General features: G+C 29.1%; 1 protein-coding gene across 1 annotated transcript; it reads left to right on the top strand.

The window, feature by feature from the left end:
- The first annotated feature begins 10,091 nt into the window (after positions 1 to 10,091).
- On the top strand, positions 10,092 to 18,303 carry LOC108727178 (protein glass). Its single transcript, XM_018455169.1, has 6 exons — positions 10,092 to 10,164; positions 11,545 to 11,869; positions 12,576 to 12,866; positions 13,605 to 13,964; positions 15,606 to 15,773; positions 18,003 to 18,303. The coding sequence occupies exons 1-6, from the start codon at positions 10,101 to 10,103 to the stop codon at positions 18,166 to 18,168; spliced, it is 1,374 nt and encodes a 457-aa protein (XP_018310671.1). The 5' UTR covers positions 10,092 to 10,100; the 3' UTR covers positions 18,169 to 18,303.

Raw genomic sequence — 18,303 nt, 5'->3', positions numbered from 1 at the left:
ACAAACGCCAAACGTCGATACGCCGACTCTCGAGCTGGCGGCAGCCATCTTGGAGGGTTGCTGTGCATTCGTCTTCTCTCGCAAACTCTTGGAGCAATTTCGGCATCGTCGATATAACGTCGAGTAGAATCATAATCGTAATTGATAAACAAAACTGAGATCTTTTAACAAAATACTTATTTCAGATCATCCTAAGTCACAATATCATATTTTTAAAAAATTGAAATTACGTGATACGAAAGATATTTTTAAAACTTTCGATAGTTTTGCATAATCTCGATTTCATCAAATTAGATTAATTTATATGTAAAATTTTTTCACGCAGCATAATCTTTTAAAAGTGTGATGTTAAATTTTGTAAGTGTAAATCTAACTGTTAAAAAGATAAGATATATTGATGTATAATATTTGTTCGTAATTTGATTCAATAAATTATTTAACTTGATTTAATAAATCTTGTTGTGTCCAGCAATAAATTCTTTTTAATTAATAAAAGAGAATTCTAAAATATCTTAATTGTTATAAAAACTATAAATTTACAAATTATTAAACGTAATAACAAATTTCTCTTCTATTGTGTTATTAGAAATACTATGTATTTCTATGTATATAAACATCATGATTTCCATTTTTGTACAAACAACAAATATACATATCTAAATTTTAAACAAATACAATTCCTTGATTTAATGCTTTAAAAATAAATGTTACTTAAGCGACGACTAGTTTATTAATAAAGAAACTCTTAAATATCCAGTTTCGAAAGTTCACAAATCTCAGAAGCAATTCCCTGAAACAGTATCTTTACACTCTGCATAACTCGGCCGTTTAATCACAACTGAGTGATTAAATTACATCGAGGGATGACAGCAACAGCGGTAATCGCCCATGATTAAAGCTCTAGTCTGACAAGATAGCTGCTATCTTGTCGGAAAAGCGATTGCGGATTATTCTCGTACGATCATGATAAAACGTTTTGATCATGGTTACTTAATTAAGTCTACGGCTTAAATACGCAATGGGAACAATCCATTCTTTTATAGCAAGATATTCGTATTCAATATTCTTTCATATTCACGTATTCTTCGACATACGAAGTATACGTTGCGTTTGTATGCGCGTTATTTATAGCAAAACTATAAAAACTAACATTTCAAGTTCAATTTAAAATGATTTGAATATATTAATAGAAGTACTTATTCATACTTTCTTTTCTGTGTAATTTTTATGTATATTTCTTTCTTCTTAATACCTACTTTAAATTATAATATTTAACTATAAAACTTACTTTATATAGTACATGCAATATAATTGTATGAATTTATATGAATTTACATTTCTGAAAAGTTATATACAGGAAAAACAAGAAAAATAACAATTAATTTTCCTATATTTTTTTCTATATACATATATAGTATTATTCGTTTTTCAATAACGTAGCTATATCATTATTAATTCTTTCGCGACGGCATTAATCACTACTACGCTATCTTTATACGAGAGAATTCATTGTGAATTTACTACCATTGTATCGGAGTGCAAATTTGCACATTTTGAACAAATATATATTTAAATTTTTTTTAATTTAAGTATAACATTTAATATGATATATTACAAAACAGGGATACATTCATAGACACACACTAACATTGCAAAACAGGACACCCATATAAAGAAATGTCCCCGTAATAAACATTTTAACAAATGGCTTTAGTCATTTTTTAGTTACAGCAGCGAGTGCTGCGCGTCGGATGACTATAGTCACTCTTAGTATGTAACAAGCGTCCGACGTTAGGAGACTACAATTATCCTTAATAATAAATGAATTAATGATATTGTATACTTTTTTAATACAATTATCAGGGCTTTACTTAAGAAACAGAAATAAATATTTTTCATTATTTTAAAAATATTATTTTGAATATTTTATTTTGAATATTATTTTAATACTTAATATTAATTATACAATTTTAAATATTATTCTTATATTATATAATATTAAGATAATATATATATGTATATTATTGTCATATACGTCAAATATAATTCGATACTCATCATACCTAGGTTTCAAACACAAAGGGAATTTTCCAACAAGAGACACAGATGACACAATGTAAAACACAATGAATCATTACATCTTTGTTGTTCGCCAATGTCAAACAAAGATGAAATGATCACTGTGTTACACAGTGTCGCTTGTTGGAGAGCTCCCTAGTCGTGTATATGCGAGCGTGCACGAGCCGCGCGTAGCCGGCTGGCACGCGCCACATGTAATTCAATCGGTTACTCGAACGAACCGTCCATGGATCAGGAAAGGTGGACGGTAGACATAGCCTAATCCCGGGGAAACGAATAACGCATGTATAATCATCTTGTGATACTTCCCCGCCTTATTTTCTTAGCTGACTCTTCGTGGACAGATGCGTCGCTGGATTATAGCTTCTTCATCTCAACTCTTTTTTCGACATAAGACACGTTATTTTTGGTATATAACATTTCAGAGCAATTTTATATCATAAATTTGTTGAAATTGTGATGTAAAAAAGTCAACATTGTAATGAGCGCAAAAGAAGTTACAAAAAATCGTCATTTTTCGAATAATAAAGAAGTTTTTTTTTGCTAATTTTGTAATGCAAAAAGTATTATGAAAGAAAAAAAGTTATTAACTTGAAATAAAAAAACATAAATAATTCTTACCGCAATTAATAGGGCACTTTAGAAAATAGAAATGTGTTCACCATTAAAAACTTCTAATGAATAATCGTTTCCTTCTTAAAATCTGAAAAAACTGATTTTTGTTGAATTATTGTGATAATTTATTTAAAAAATTATTGTGTAATTTTTTAAATAAATTTGTATTAGATGATACAAATTTATTTTCAGCTTACTTTATTATTTTTCTATTTTTTTAACAATTGAACAAATGAATAGTAAAAGTTACAGATCATATTTATATATGTGGTAACAAGTAGAAAATTTTAATCCTTGTACATTCAAACTTCTTGTACACAGATCATACGTATGCACGTGGTCTTCATGTAAAGAACTAGCAAGCGGGGTCGAAAGAATAAGTTCACGTGCGTATTTACATGATTTGTAATGATGCTTAATCTCCTCTTTGATTTTGGTCTTGAGCAAACACAGGTGCGTCAAAAAGTACCCCGTCGTATCCCCGTCAAATCGTACCTGCCGTTGCTTCTATTCGTTGCTATACCAGTATGGATTCACGATTCAAATAGGGAGTGAGAAAAGGCGAAAAAGATGATTGAATAGTTGAAAAAAGTTTGAGAAAAAAAGCTTGCAAACTCTGGTTTCAATAAAGTGTTTCAATAAAATTTATAAATGTATATATATACATATAGAGAGAGAGAGGTTCTAATAAAATTTTTAAATTAACAATTTTATGGAAAAATTTTATTTTATTAAAAAAAATATCATAAAAAATTGTTTTTATTAATATTGCTTTAATCAATTCTTTTAATTTTTTAAAATCTATTTTACTTAACTTATATTAAGATTTATTAATACTTTTTATTTATGAAAAATATAAATTTATGACAAATAAATATATGTCATAAATTTATATTTAGATATAGAATATAAGATATTCGTTCATATAACTTGTTACATATAATGTATAAAGAAGGTGTATGCATATTGAGTTGGCGAGTTTCCTGAGAAGATTCTTAAACTCTTCTAAAGTATACTTTCGAGGCAGCGGAACGTTTTTTCATCATAACTTTATTGTATGTATTTTAGAATGTAATGCTAACCAATAATATTTTAGCAATAAAATTGAATTTTTTATTGTTTTCAATTTTTACATCAGTACATATATATAATTATGTATAATTATAGATGAACATATTTCATAAATAATTTTATACAATTATATATAACCGTTTATATATAATTATGTATAAAAAATTTTTACGGATATAAAGGAAATAATTAAATATATAATCGCGCGTATACAATTTGTGTTTTTTACTTTATTAAATTTCCTTAATTTTCTGTAATTTCTAAAGACTTTTGATCATCCCTTTTTTATTAATTTTAGTACTTAATTAACTCTCATAATTATTTAATATGTTCGAAGACTTAGATTTTAAAAAGAAAAAAGGAATGATTTTCTACGAAAGTCAACATAAATACTGTAGATCTAATCGGTTGGAAGTGTAAGCCAATACCAGGTTGTACACACGACGTGTCATAACTCCTTGGTCCCATCAGTGATCCGCTTTTTCCCTCTTTTTTCTTTTTATCTTCTCTACTTATAAGGCGTTATTTATGCGTATATAATGGCAGAATTAGTGTAATTTTAACATTTGTTGTAGTGTAAAACAAACAAAATTTTAAACATTTATATATTTAAATTATTTTTCGTAGTTTCTATCTTCTTTATATATATTTTCATACAATATAATATTTCTTATGAGAAATACAAAGTTTTTTTTTTTTTGAAACTTTTATGTGACTTAATTTATATTAAAAGCCTTTTTAATCATTAATTACTTTTAAAGCCTTTTTAATCATTAATTACTTTCTTATAATCACTGTTTTAATCATGAATTATTAAAAATCCATTATTTTCTGAAGATATTAAACGAAAAAAAAAATTAATTTTGTGTTATTTAAAAAGTCTTTCATCAAAAGTATGGGGTGTTTTATATATGTGTATCGATAAATTTCAAATGACTGGAAAACATGATCCTTGTTCTCACCGGCACCCTCACGCTGATACGATGACACAACATGATGGTGCCGTGTCCGTGCGGTTGACTTCCTCTTCCTGTGTCCGCATATCGAAACTACGTAGTCAGATGTTCCGTCGACACTCGCCATTCGGTTGTCAGGATTATATGCGGACAAGGGTCGCGTTCAAGGAACGCGCTGTTGTATCATTCTATGTATTTGTCGTTCAATAAACGTAAAATAAGGATAGAATGCAACAACGCTGATAGCGCACTATCTAAATGCTGCCAAGATAGTCGAATACTTGTAAGCTCATCAAAGAGAGTCAACGCGCATATGCTAAAAGTACAAATCAATAACAAATTTGAGATTGCTTACAATATATCTCAATTTATTTCAATTAATTTTTTCTACATTTTATAAGAATTACATTTCTCATTAAGGTACATATTTTATCACAAGAAAAGAAAAATACCTTATTATACATCTTATTAAATAAATAATAATATGTAATAATTAATAATGTAATAATAATAGAATATTATATTAGAAAGGATGTTTATCTTAATTACGCTTTATCTAAATCGAAAATTTATATTATCTTTAAATAGTTCATATTTTCAAGGTGTGATGTAATGTCAAATTGTTGTTAAAGTAACGAATTCTTTAGGAAAGTAACATAGTATCTCCGCATACTACGGTCGAGTTCACTGTTGACTGGTCAATATCCACGAAAAGGAAGGCATTACAAGCCGGTGATCTCGAAAAGGGTATCGAAGAACAGGACCACCGTGATCGGTGCGCGGTTATAGTATCTGAAGAAAATATAATACCTCCCTTCCATTCAGCCAAACAAGATATATCACTATGGCTGTAGTGCGAAAAAGATTACCGATCATCGATGTTCACCACATAAACGTGCAGTATCCTGTATTGTCGATGTCAATATCATGTGGTATATCGTATAGTATCTCGTATTGTCAATGTCAATATCATATGCATGTTGTTCAACAGCGGCAACGGTTTGATTAAATATGTATAATTAAAAATATTATTTGCTGGTTTGTGCTGGACGTGAGTATAAACTTAATTTCATTTCTAAGACAATATATATGTTAATGCGGATTCATTCAAATAGAAGAAAGAAGGAAATCTTGCCATATTTGATATTTCATTACCTTTATTCTCTCATATGACATATTTCTTTCTCTTTCCATTTTAATAATATTTCTGAAATAACATCTCTAATAATTATTTCAAATAATTTTTTCAAATAGAAATGTGGTTTTTTGAAGTAAAAGTTATGTAACGTTATCCTATAATTTTGTAACTTTCACGCAACTTGGGATATATGAGATCTGACGACGATATGTGGTACACAGTTTCAGTTAGTAGAAGAAGAAAAAAGAGAAAGGGAGAACAAGACAGAGACAAAAGGAGGGAAAAAAGGGACAGAAAGCGGTGGAGTGGGGTTGGATGGTACGTACGTAGTCAGTGAGCCGCTTTAAGGGGTGAGAGAGTGGGTGGATAGGTGGTAGATCGCTAGTTAGCCAAGAGACATTGACATGCCAAACCGCTAGCATGACGGTGTCTCCAAAAATCGTGCGCCAAAAAGTTGCGTTGAAGTTTAATTGCTTAAAATTTAACCGCAAGTATTTTTAAAACAAATTAAAGTGGAAGATTTTCTACGAAATTGGAATCTTATTAATCGTTATCAATTTAATCGAATAAATTTTTCTTTTTTTACTATTAAAAATAATTTAATAATTCGACTCGTCAGAAAACAATCAAACAATTATATTTGAAAATAATTGGAATAGTGAAGTGTGATAATGTATCATAAGATTATGTCCAGGATTTGATTAAAGTTGTGAAAAATGGCGAGAGAAATTTAATTTTGTGAAAGCGATAAATCAACATACAATAGTAAAAAAATAATTTAATTATCACTGTTGCATAATATGAAATACAATTTATTTGGTATAATTAAAATTAAAATATGTGATCTAAAATATAAATATTTCAGTTTTTACTCTGTATCTTAAATCTTACAAGCGAATATGACAATATGTGAAACATTTTATAAAGAAAAAACAATTTGTTAAAAGTGAAATGTTTTTAATTAGAAAACGTTTAGAAAATAATAAGTTAATATGTGATACAATAAAAAAATAAAATAAATAGAAAAATGTGTGTGAAATATGTAATATGTAACATACATAAAAAAAGTTAAAACATTACAAAAGTGAGCAAATTTGGAATTGAAGGAATTTGACTGATAAAATTAAAGAGATATAGTGAAAACTTCAATTGATATAAGAATTTCTTCTTTTATCGAGTGTTATTACAATCGTCGAAGTGATATGTTTCGTCATTGAATTTTTTGAAGGAACTACATTAGAGGAAAAATAATTTGACAGTCAAAGAAAATGAAGATCGTACCATTAGCTGTAAAAAAATAAATCCACGACAAAACTACCGAAATATACAAATCATATAAGAAAATGCAGACATCACGGATCTGTGAATGGGAATGTCCAACGACAGGTTTTCTGCAGAATCTTCCAAGCCATAAAGGTACGTCTATATGCGCGTGGCAAGGTATACACGTGCAGTTTCCTTCTTCATTCGGTCATTCATAAAAAGTCATTCATTGATTAATTCATCTGATCGATCTTCGCAGCCACACATTGCGGTCCAACAATAATAATACATTTATCATTGTATAAAATTCATTTATACAAAGTGATTCCTAAGCAAAAGTCTAAAAAAAATTTAAGGCGATAAAGTCCTTGATTTATTTTATGAAGAAATGATGCTTTGAACATATTAAAGTCTTAAAGTGCTTTTCAAATGTTTGTGTTGCTATATGAACGCCTTTAGTGGATCTAAAAATGTTTCATTTGTACTGGAAAATGGTTTTTAATACCACGTATAAACATATCAAATTTGAATGATTTGATGATTAAAATATTTTTAATCGTTTTCTAGATTTTCAAAATTTTTATATTTCTTTTCTTTGACACTCTGTTTTTGAAAATAAAATACTGTAGGACATATAGTGGTAGTCACGAAGATAGAACGAATTATATAAAAATTAATGATATAGAATTTTATCGGTCTGTCTTCATTCGTTGGTAATGTCATTCATTACACAGTAGCAACAATTCATATCAATTAAAAAAACATAACAAGCTGTTACCAAAATAAGATGTATATCGTATTGTGAGAATCTTAAAGTGCCTTGTGCGGTAAAAAACTGATCATAATAATAAAGCCAGTAGCTGTAAATTTGTTAGCATAAAAATTTGTTAAACATTAATGTGATTTCATAAATTAGGTCTTCTATAATTATGATTTATATAAGGATTTACCGATTTTTACTGAAAAAAATTATGATTCACTATAACTTTGAATAATTCATTCAGCACATAATTCCTTTTCTACGTGATACTACAGTCCAAATACTAAATAAAAAACACTACATCAGCCAAATTGAAGACGGCCCAATGAAAAGTGTTATTGGTTAAAAACATGTATAATTTGAGAATCAATTCGAAGTATAATGTTTCGCTTAGAACCGCGAGTTTCTTTATTATTTCTTTACTATTTCTTAATGCATTTTCCACTATTTTTCAGAGCTACTAATAATTTTTTAAATTTCTTGTTGCGAATTTCCTTCATTGCATAAAATTAAGATTTTTATTCTTTCATCAGTTTGACAATGAACATTTCGTTCTATTTTTGTTACAATTTTAAATAACTGATTAAATTTTATTATAATTTTATTATACCTAATCTATAAAATCACTTTAATATTTAACAAACCTTTCTTATGTTAATAAGCTTACATTAATTTGGCTTTATTATTATGACCAGACTATCTATAGCACAGCACTTCAAGATTCTTGCAATACAACATAAACCTTATTTCAATATAACTAATTCGTTATGTTTTTAGTGTTGCTGATGTACAATAAATGACATTACAGGCAAATGAAGACAGTAAAATAACTATTTTATTAATTTTTATATAGGTGGCTCTATTTTCATAACTATCACTGTATGTTCATAGGACCTTTTCTTCATAAAAGAGAGAGCCAAAAAATATGACCTTAATTTTTTTTACACTTACTAGAAATCACCCTGTATATGTAATATAAAAATATTATTCGATGGAAATAAAGAAAGATTAGAAAATTCGAAAGATTAAAAACAATATTATCTTATATACAATATAGAAATATAGAAAACAAATATAGAAATTTATTTGACATTAAAACACAAGAATATATGTCAATTGTGACATGCATGTTTTTAATATTCAGCACTGAAACAGAATTTTCTTTATTTAATTTTTATTATTATTAAAGGAATTAATAATATTAATTTTATTAAAAGAAAAGATTTTTAAAGTGATATTTTACAGTTTAAAAAGGAAGAAAATTTCTTCATAAAAATCAAAACATACATATGATTTGGTCTGTAACTTCCTACAAAATTTACACTTATTATGTTTATATCTTTAACAAGATTCTTACAAAAAGTGTTATTCTAAGTATATAATGAAATTATAAAATTAAAAGATAATTCTCATAAATCTTTCACAAAAATAAGATATTAAAACAAGAAAATCATATTCTTTTCTTTTTCTTATTTCCTTCCTAAATTTATTTCCTTTTCGAACATATGTAATTTCAATTGTTAGAACGATGATTCTCTTTTTGTTATTATAAGAAAACTATGATAAAATTAACATTTTCAGTCAAGAAATATTCTTATATTACTAGTCGCTCATTTATCATTTATTGTTATATGATAAAAAATAAATGGTAATTAAATACTTCAACTTTCTGCAAATATTAAATCTATCTTTGACTTAACATTTTTAAAACAAATCAAAAATTCGAAAAGCTTTATTATCTCTCAATCTCACCTATTCATATAATTTGCACTTTTTCTAATTTTTCTATCCATGTATTTAATAATCCAAAATTCTCCTAATGATTTTACAATCATTAGGAGGTAAAGTAAATATTCCCCTACTTAACAAAAAAGTCAAAGTATCTTATTTTCATAGAAAATGCGTAATTTCGACTGTTTCGCTCTGTGAATTCATTTATTTTGTAATACGCTTATTTTATTATTAATTTATTTTGCATGTAACAAAACAATAATATTTAACCACTTTCACATTTACTTTGTATCGTAAAAAATAGCATCGATGGCGAGCGGCGGCTTGCGCTGAACCTGCGCGCCGTTACCGGGACGACCAGAGAGGGCTGGACCAGCACTATAGCGCGTTTCCATAGGGAGAGGAAACGAGGGTTGCAAAGAGGAGGTGTGGGTAAGCGCAGTGGTGTGCATCCGGGGGATAGGCCACCGTCGAGAATTTCACAGAGATGGAGTTTCTGCAGAATCATCACGCGGTTAACACCTCCGAGCCGCCGTATACCCTCGGCACAGGTGAGATCTGAAATTCTCTGTACCTCATGGCAGCAAGCACAAAGACAATCACGAAGATAAGCACGAAAATGATCACAAAGATAAAAAACGGAAACGCGGGTGATAGTTACAGTGCGAAATTTTCTGGATATACAGTTATAACATTTCTCTCAATCAATAATAGTTCTACAAATGTGAACAATGATTGATCTATTTATTGAGTTTTTGATAGATTTAAAAAAAATTACATTTCAGTTCAATTTTATAAGAACAATTCACTTCCAGAATTCTCTTATAAAATAAATGTTTCCTAATAATTAAATATTATATGTTAAAGTGACTTCTACAAAAACATGTGACAATTTCTACAAAATACTTATAATTTTTGAAACTGTAATTCGTGCAAAATTGGAGAACTAATCTGTATAGTATTATTACTATACATTTTTTATAATAGTTTTTAATTACTTCATTAATAATGTCTATATATTTAAAAAATATCGTGAGTGTGGCATATAGGATAATTGACCAATGTCAAATTATTCCAACTGACTTTGATAAACTTTAATTCGCAAATCATCATAATCGCACATATCATGAAATTCGTATTTCTATTATGATAAAATATTATTAAAAAACATCAATGCTTTTTTAATTGTAACGTATTTTACATTGATTTATTATTATACAATGTTTCTAACATATAATTTAAATTATAGCGGAGAAGAGTTCGTGATTCAAAATTAATATCTACGTATTCTTTGCTTTAATTAATTCAAAACACAAATTCTTTTATGTTTAAATTTAATTTTTTTAATTTAATTTAAATTTTAGCAGAGAATAGTTTGATTCAAAATTTACCTATAATACTTATATTCTCTGCTTTAATTAATTTAAATTATAGCAGAGGCACACATAAAACATTCCCTCTCAAAACATTGTATACACGTCTTTTCATAATTATAACTTTTGACAATTACTGAAAAAAACCGTGGTTTTTGATGGAGTAGTACTTCTAAACAATTACCCAAGTCTTTAATCTTAGTAAAATTTCCATTTTTAGTATATCAAACTCATCAATTTACTAAGGCGAAAGATTTGAGTAACAACTGTGAACGATATTTAATCAGTATAAAATTGTTACTTAAAATTTTTAATACAGGTATAATTATTTCGACATTTTCCTACACGAATCATACGTCTCTCTTCATAAACAGTGTATATATACATGTCTTTTTATAACTATACTAGTTTTGTTAATTACTGAAAAAGGAAATCATGGTTTTTCATAATACTTCTGAACATTTACCTTATTCTTTAATGCTTCGAATACTTTAAACCAAGAAAAAAAATTATTCTACGAGTATCTTCCATAATTCTATACATTTCCTGAATCTTTAGGTTCCGTGGATAGCATCGAGGCAACTATCTCATCTAGCTTCTGTTCTGGATCACTAGGGGTCGACGCTCTATCAACTGATAATCAAAACGAAGAGGCAGCCGTCCTTGGCGCTGCTCTGCAGGGCACACTGCGTTTGCAGGACCTGCAGAGTTCGCCAACTAATATCGATGCTGACCAGGGCCAGCAATTTCCAACTTCTGGTCAAATCGTGAGCGAATTCGGTGGTAGCTTTTGGGTTGACGACATGGCAGGTTTTTCTCTACCTCCGTTGGACCTGGACCCTTTGCCTCCAGGATTGTTCAGTCCATGCTCAGGAACGTACAAGTTAGTTATCATTTTATTTTATTTTTCTCTTTTTTCTCTTCATCTGTCTCTCCTTTTATTAGTTTCGTTTTTTTTTGTTATTTGAATATTACCAAGACTTAATGCTTGAAATGATGTTTGGAAATCTGTGATAAATTTATATTTAATTCTATTTATAATTAATATGTTAAAAAATTTTTTTTAATCTTAATCTAAATTAATTTTTAGAGAATATAATTTGTTAATAAGCATCTTTAAGATATTTCATAAAGAATTCTGAAAGATAACGTAAAGTTATTTTATGCATTGATTTTATCTACTTATTCGGCAATTTTTAGAAATTAATATCTCGTTAACTATTTGTGAAAATTGCAAAATGATAGAGGATTTTTCGACTCAGTTCAGTCCGCTCTACCTGCCTAAAAGCGGTGTGTCAAAAAGTTTAGGATACTCTGTATATCTAAACACATTCACAAACTTACACACATACATACACAAATAATTTACATCAATTAAATAAAGAAGTACCAAATATACGGCCCAGACTAGATCTTAGTGCCCAATAATATTTCTATGTGAATTTTTAAAGATATTTTCCAGTGTTTCAAACTGCGCGCCGAACATAATCACTTAACATATAGTTTAATTTTTGTTTCTTACACATGCTTTTATTAATTTATAAATTCGACAATTCGATAGAATCTGTAAAATTCAAGACTTCTTTCAGCTGGGGTTGCTCACGCAGTGAATGCGTGCCAAGGACGAACAATGGCGCGAATGGCGAGGGCGTTGCCGATGTTCTTTTATCTCTGAAGCATGCAGTAGTGCATCCCGGAAGTCCGACGGCTGGCTACTATACCACTGGCCCCGGTTCCGCCGCAGCTCATCATTACTCGCAGGACTATATGCAGAATCTAGGTCCGTCGGTTCCAGGTCCAGGTCATTACGGTTCTGCATCCGCCGCCATGTCTGTCAATGTGTCGATGAATATGACCATGAACATGAATATGCATTCCGGGTAAGAATCCTTCATTTCTCTTCTTCTTTGTCCTTTTTCTAAATGTCTTTCAACATTTTTATATTTATTAATATTTTTAAAAGATCAACTTAAAATGATTTACTTACTAATATTTATTATCACTGATTTTTTATTCTGATTATTATAATTATTAGAGGAAAAGATGGTACTATTGCTCTTATAGGTATAATGGCGCCATTCTTAATATTTCCGCTATCAGAAAGCGAATTTTAATGATTATTTATGGAATTATTCAGTACTCCGTTACAATATATGGCACTAATATGCCAATATATAATAACAGGCATTTATTCTAACGCATGTTTACTTTTAAACATTTCGAAACATTTTCAAAATATATTTTAACATTTAATTATACTTCTTCATTCTTTTTAAATTTTAGCGTATCTATTATCACATGAACATACACACTCCAGTGACTGAGTGTTTTTCATTATTTAACATTTTATTTAGCTGTACATATTTCGAGTCATGCAAAGTTAAACAAAAGTATAGCATTTTACTAATGTAGCCCCCTAAGCATGCTAATTGCTGAGAGCTTCTTATTCGAGGTTTTCATATAAAAATAATTTGATAAGTCAATTGTAGCTCTACTGTTAATTATAGTTGGACATTACATGCGCTATCTGTAGACTTTTAGTTGTGAGACCTATATGTGAAACAAATTATACGTATGTATGATGTCTGTATCTTTATCTCTGTATGTATGTTTTGCAGTTACGAACAAAGTTATTCGTCAGCGTGGGGCGTGGAACCTCTCCTAAGTCCCGCCCCTCAGTATAGCAATCCGGTGGAGGTGGCGGCGCAAACGACCGCGAGGGTGAATCAAGGCGCGCCGGCCAATAGCAGTCTGATCGGTCATCCCCATTCCCACCCCCAGTCACATCACAGTGGTGGCCGAGTACAACTCGGGAGTGAACACACAATTTGTGTAAATACCACAGGTCCGGCCGCGGGCGGCATCACCCTCGAAGATAATGGCAGACCCAATCTGTGTAGAATTTGCGGCAAATCATATGCCAGACCTAGTACTCTCAAAACTCACCTGCGCACCCATTCTGGAGAGAAGCCATTCAGGTCGGTACCTCCGTACGTCATTGATAAGAAAAAGACAAAGAATTTGCTGAATTGAAAAGAAAGAAAGAGACAAATTTATTTTATCTTGCTCTGTTTTATTTTATCTTTCTTTGTTAAAATAAAACTATTTTAATGAAAGTATAATAATAGAGTTGTACTAAAGAATATTATACATTTTCTTTCTATTTTGATATTTAGTTTAACCCCTTCAAACTCTGCGTACATTATAATGTACATCAAATTTGAAGATATATCAGTTGAAATTATTTAATTCTATCAACATCAACTGAGATCTGATGTACATAATAATATCTATGTTGGAAAAAATCAAAATTTAAAAAAAGTTAATTATTTAGTATGAATTATTTATTAAAATGCGCATGCTTTAAACTACAATTTTTTTATATGCTTCCCATAAAATCAAGTCAGAAAGGGCTAAAAGAAAAGATGCACATGAAAATAATCAAAATATTAAATTTATTTTTATTTAAAAACGTACATTGTTTCTTGCAGTTTAAATTATACAAAATAATTTCTAGATATGCTACGTATATAAAAAAAGAGAGATTGAATATATTACAGTCCTTGTATGGATCATCACACAAATGTCGAACGAAAATCTGTAATATTTAATAGTAATTATACAATTACTATTAAATTTTATTATTTATTATTTATAATTTCCATTTATTATTTATAATTACCATTTATTATTTATAATTACCATTTATTATTTATAATTTCAGTATTTTTCCTAATATATACAAAAGATTACACTAAAACAAAAAAACACTAAAAAAAACTGTCTATTCTATAAATAAGTATCTATAAACTAATGAGTTACTATAACTATAAAATATCAATAAAAATGATAAAATAGATCAATAAAAAATCTGTATGAATAATGACAAATTTAATAAAAAGTGTCTTGAAATAAACGACTAAAAAACAAAATGACATGTAAGTTAACTGTTAAACAATACTTTAAAATTTTTCACTTCTCAAAATAAATTCTGTAACTTTCAATATCTATATGATAGGGGGGTATCACATTTTTTCATTTATAATCTATATTTGAAATAAACAAAGAGTAAGAAGAAGAATAATTACAAGAAAAGTGAATAATGACGCTAAATACTAGAGAAAGGTCGCGGGTATCGACATATCATTTCGTTTTAGAGAATACTTTTTAATCAAAAGCTAAAAATAAAACTTCAGAAACATAAATACAAACTAGAAGATTTCGTCTATCAGATGATATAACAGTTTTTATAATACTATTTGCAGAGGTGCTAAAGGGTTTGCAGGTTATCGCCGTGTCGTGATCCATTGCTAATGCCAACACTCCGTGAATTTTGCCGTTCACTTCATCTCTCTTTGGCTCTCTCTCAGGGCGAGGAGCATATCTCCTCCATATCAGTATGCTCCTTGCCCCGATGAAGTAAATGGCAACAATTCACGAAACTCTCTTTTCCGTTTTAATTTTAGATTATTTGAGATTTGAGATTTTCTAGTGAATTTTAATCGATTTTTGTTAAAAATTTGCATAAAGATTTTTAAAAAATTAATTATTTATTTTTGCTTTTTATAAGAAAACTTAATTATGTTAATTAATAACGAAATTTAATGTTCTTTAAAAAGGTGTCACGCGTGCTCGAAGGCATTTAGTCAAGCGGCAAACCTAACCGCGCACGCGAGAACGCATTCTGGCGAAAAACCTTTCCGATGTCCAGTGTGTGATAGGAGATTTTCACAAAGCAGCTCAGTAACCACGCATATGAGGACGCACTCGGGTGAACGACCCTACAGGTTTGTATTTGAATTTTTTCTTGAGAGTCAATTAAAAGAAAATCGATATAAATCCTTGAATGTTATCTGAGTAAGAGTATTTATTTAAATTATTTGTTTTTAAATGTTAGTTGACAAATGGCAAATGACAAGTGACTTCAATTGAATTAATAACTGCAATTAATCAATATAATTGTTTGCTGTATAGTATTCTGTACAATGGCGATTGTATTATACATATTATAATTATTAGGGTCGCCCATTTTTTTTTACTCTTGAAGCAAAATTTTTTATTAATTCTCAACGCGACACTTCTCAGAATGGTTCCAATCCACAAAAAAAATAACTTCTGCCAAATTACAGCTCGATCGAACAATGGGAATCAATGCCGATCAAACATTTCCTTACATTGCACTATCGATATTGATTTTTAAAGCGTATTTTCCACACAAATTAGCCGAGGATTTTTCTTTCTTTTAACATGTATGTTAAAAGAACTTATTTTTCTGCATCGTTTGAAACTTTATATCTCATTTAAATAATTAGATAAATTGTTAATGATTAAAAAACAAAAATAAATAACTATTGCATTTTTTATTATTCAAACTTGAAGAATTGATGTATGGACTATTTTTTAGTAGCATATGTTTGGGGGACAAAATGAATTTAAAACACGATGAATTTCATATTTTTATTAATAAAACGATTTACATTTAACATTACATAATTAATATAAATTACATTATAATCGTAACTGTTAATTAGTTACCATCTTGCATAATTTCACAAATCACTCAAAAATCCGTGAAACTTTAATTTAATTCATTAATGAGAAATCATGGCTGTTTTAAGTTTTTATATGAACCGATGATTTTAAGATCCCTTTAAGAGGATGGAATGATCAAATTATTGATACAGTTCTATAATCTCCGAATTGACTCAACGAAATCAAAAATCCTTTTACAGAATTAAAGTAGACGCAAAATTGGGAGGTGCAATGGACTTTATATTAAAATCGAAGAAAAGTTAAAAACTTTCTTGTTTTTCAACTCGTAGAGCTGTCACCTCTGACGTAGATTTTTTTAATACAAAAGTTTTATAGCTGTATATGGACAAAACGACAGTGCACCATCCGCCGGATTACGTGCACGAACAATATTGATTGTTAATAGGAAAGATCAATACTCTGAAAGGTGATAGTATCGGTCATTTTAAGCAAAAATATTCATATATACATGTGTCCTATTTCGTACATATGCTTATTTGAGTATGTTTATTACTTAATATTTTATTTGGCTGTATACATTTTGAGTTATGCAAAGTTAAATAGCATGGCTTTTCTAAATTTTAAGTAACAAATGTTTTGTAACTATGAGTGTAGAATCAATTGAACAACATTTTTGATAAATGTAATGGTTAAGTTTTAAATTTAAATACTAATTATTAATCAAACTATTGTATAAAATGTGAACAGGGAGCCATAATATACACACACCACACTACGCCACGCCATGCCACGCCATGCCACACTATATCACACCACCTTCTTCTCTATATGTATACACATAGGATCCCGAAAATTATTTTGTAAAATAATTAATTACCAGTTACAGTTCTTTTCTCTCAGAAATAATACCTATCTAAAATTATAGGATCAATATTAAAACGCGTTCATATATTAACAGACCTCCAGATTAATTCTTAATATACATATAATTTACAAATGATAAGAGTTATCAGGAATGTATTTCAATCAAAAGAAATAATTATTAATTGTTTACTAAGCACTTTATTTTACTGAATGCAGTCCATATGTTGACAAATAATTTTTAAATATAATAAAGTAACTTATAAAAGATACTATTAGTTATCAATATAACATCTAAAATTATCAAGTCATAAATTTGCTTGATATAAAAGCTTTGCAATCTTACAAAGTTGAAGATTTCAGGCAAGTACAATATATTACATGAAAAAACAATGACAAGACTGAGATACCTAAATCGATACAAAAAGTATATCTGAAAATTTATGCATATTTATGTTATGCATATTTATGCAAATTTATGTATATTACGCGATATTAATGTAATAATATGTAATAATGCGCGACGTTTCGTAAATCATATATGTAAATCGCGTTCAATCAATAAAACAGATGATCCCGTCGAAGTTTAGTCTTCACTTTAAAACTCCCTTAAATTTATTTAGAATCACTAATTTTTGTTTCGATATTCTTTATTTTTCTAGGTGTCGATTCTGCAAGAAAGCATTCTCCGACAGCTCGACACTTACCAAGCACCTGCGTATACACTCCGGTGAGAAACCATATCAGTGTAAACTGTGTCTGCTTAGATTCAGTCAAAGTGGTAATCTCAATAGGCACATGAGAGTCCACGGCGGTTCCCTGACGTGACACAATCCTTCTGCATCAGTACAATCTGCGATGACGATAATTGACGACAGTAGTGCTGCACATTCATTGTCCAGATGCTGTCGAATACCTGTGATTCGATTAGGAACAAACTCGCCGGAAAAGTAAAACGCAGAA

Source organism: Mycetomoellerius zeteki, unplaced genomic scaffold, assembly GCF_001594055.1.
Source record: "Mycetomoellerius zeteki isolate Tzet28-1 unplaced genomic scaffold, Tzet1.0 scaffold471, whole genome shotgun sequence".
In the NCBI taxonomy this organism is placed as follows: Eukaryota; Metazoa; Arthropoda; class Insecta; order Hymenoptera; family Formicidae; genus Mycetomoellerius; species Mycetomoellerius zeteki.
Note: the sequence above shows the minus strand (reverse complement) of the source record. Positions and strands in the feature narration are given on the sequence as shown.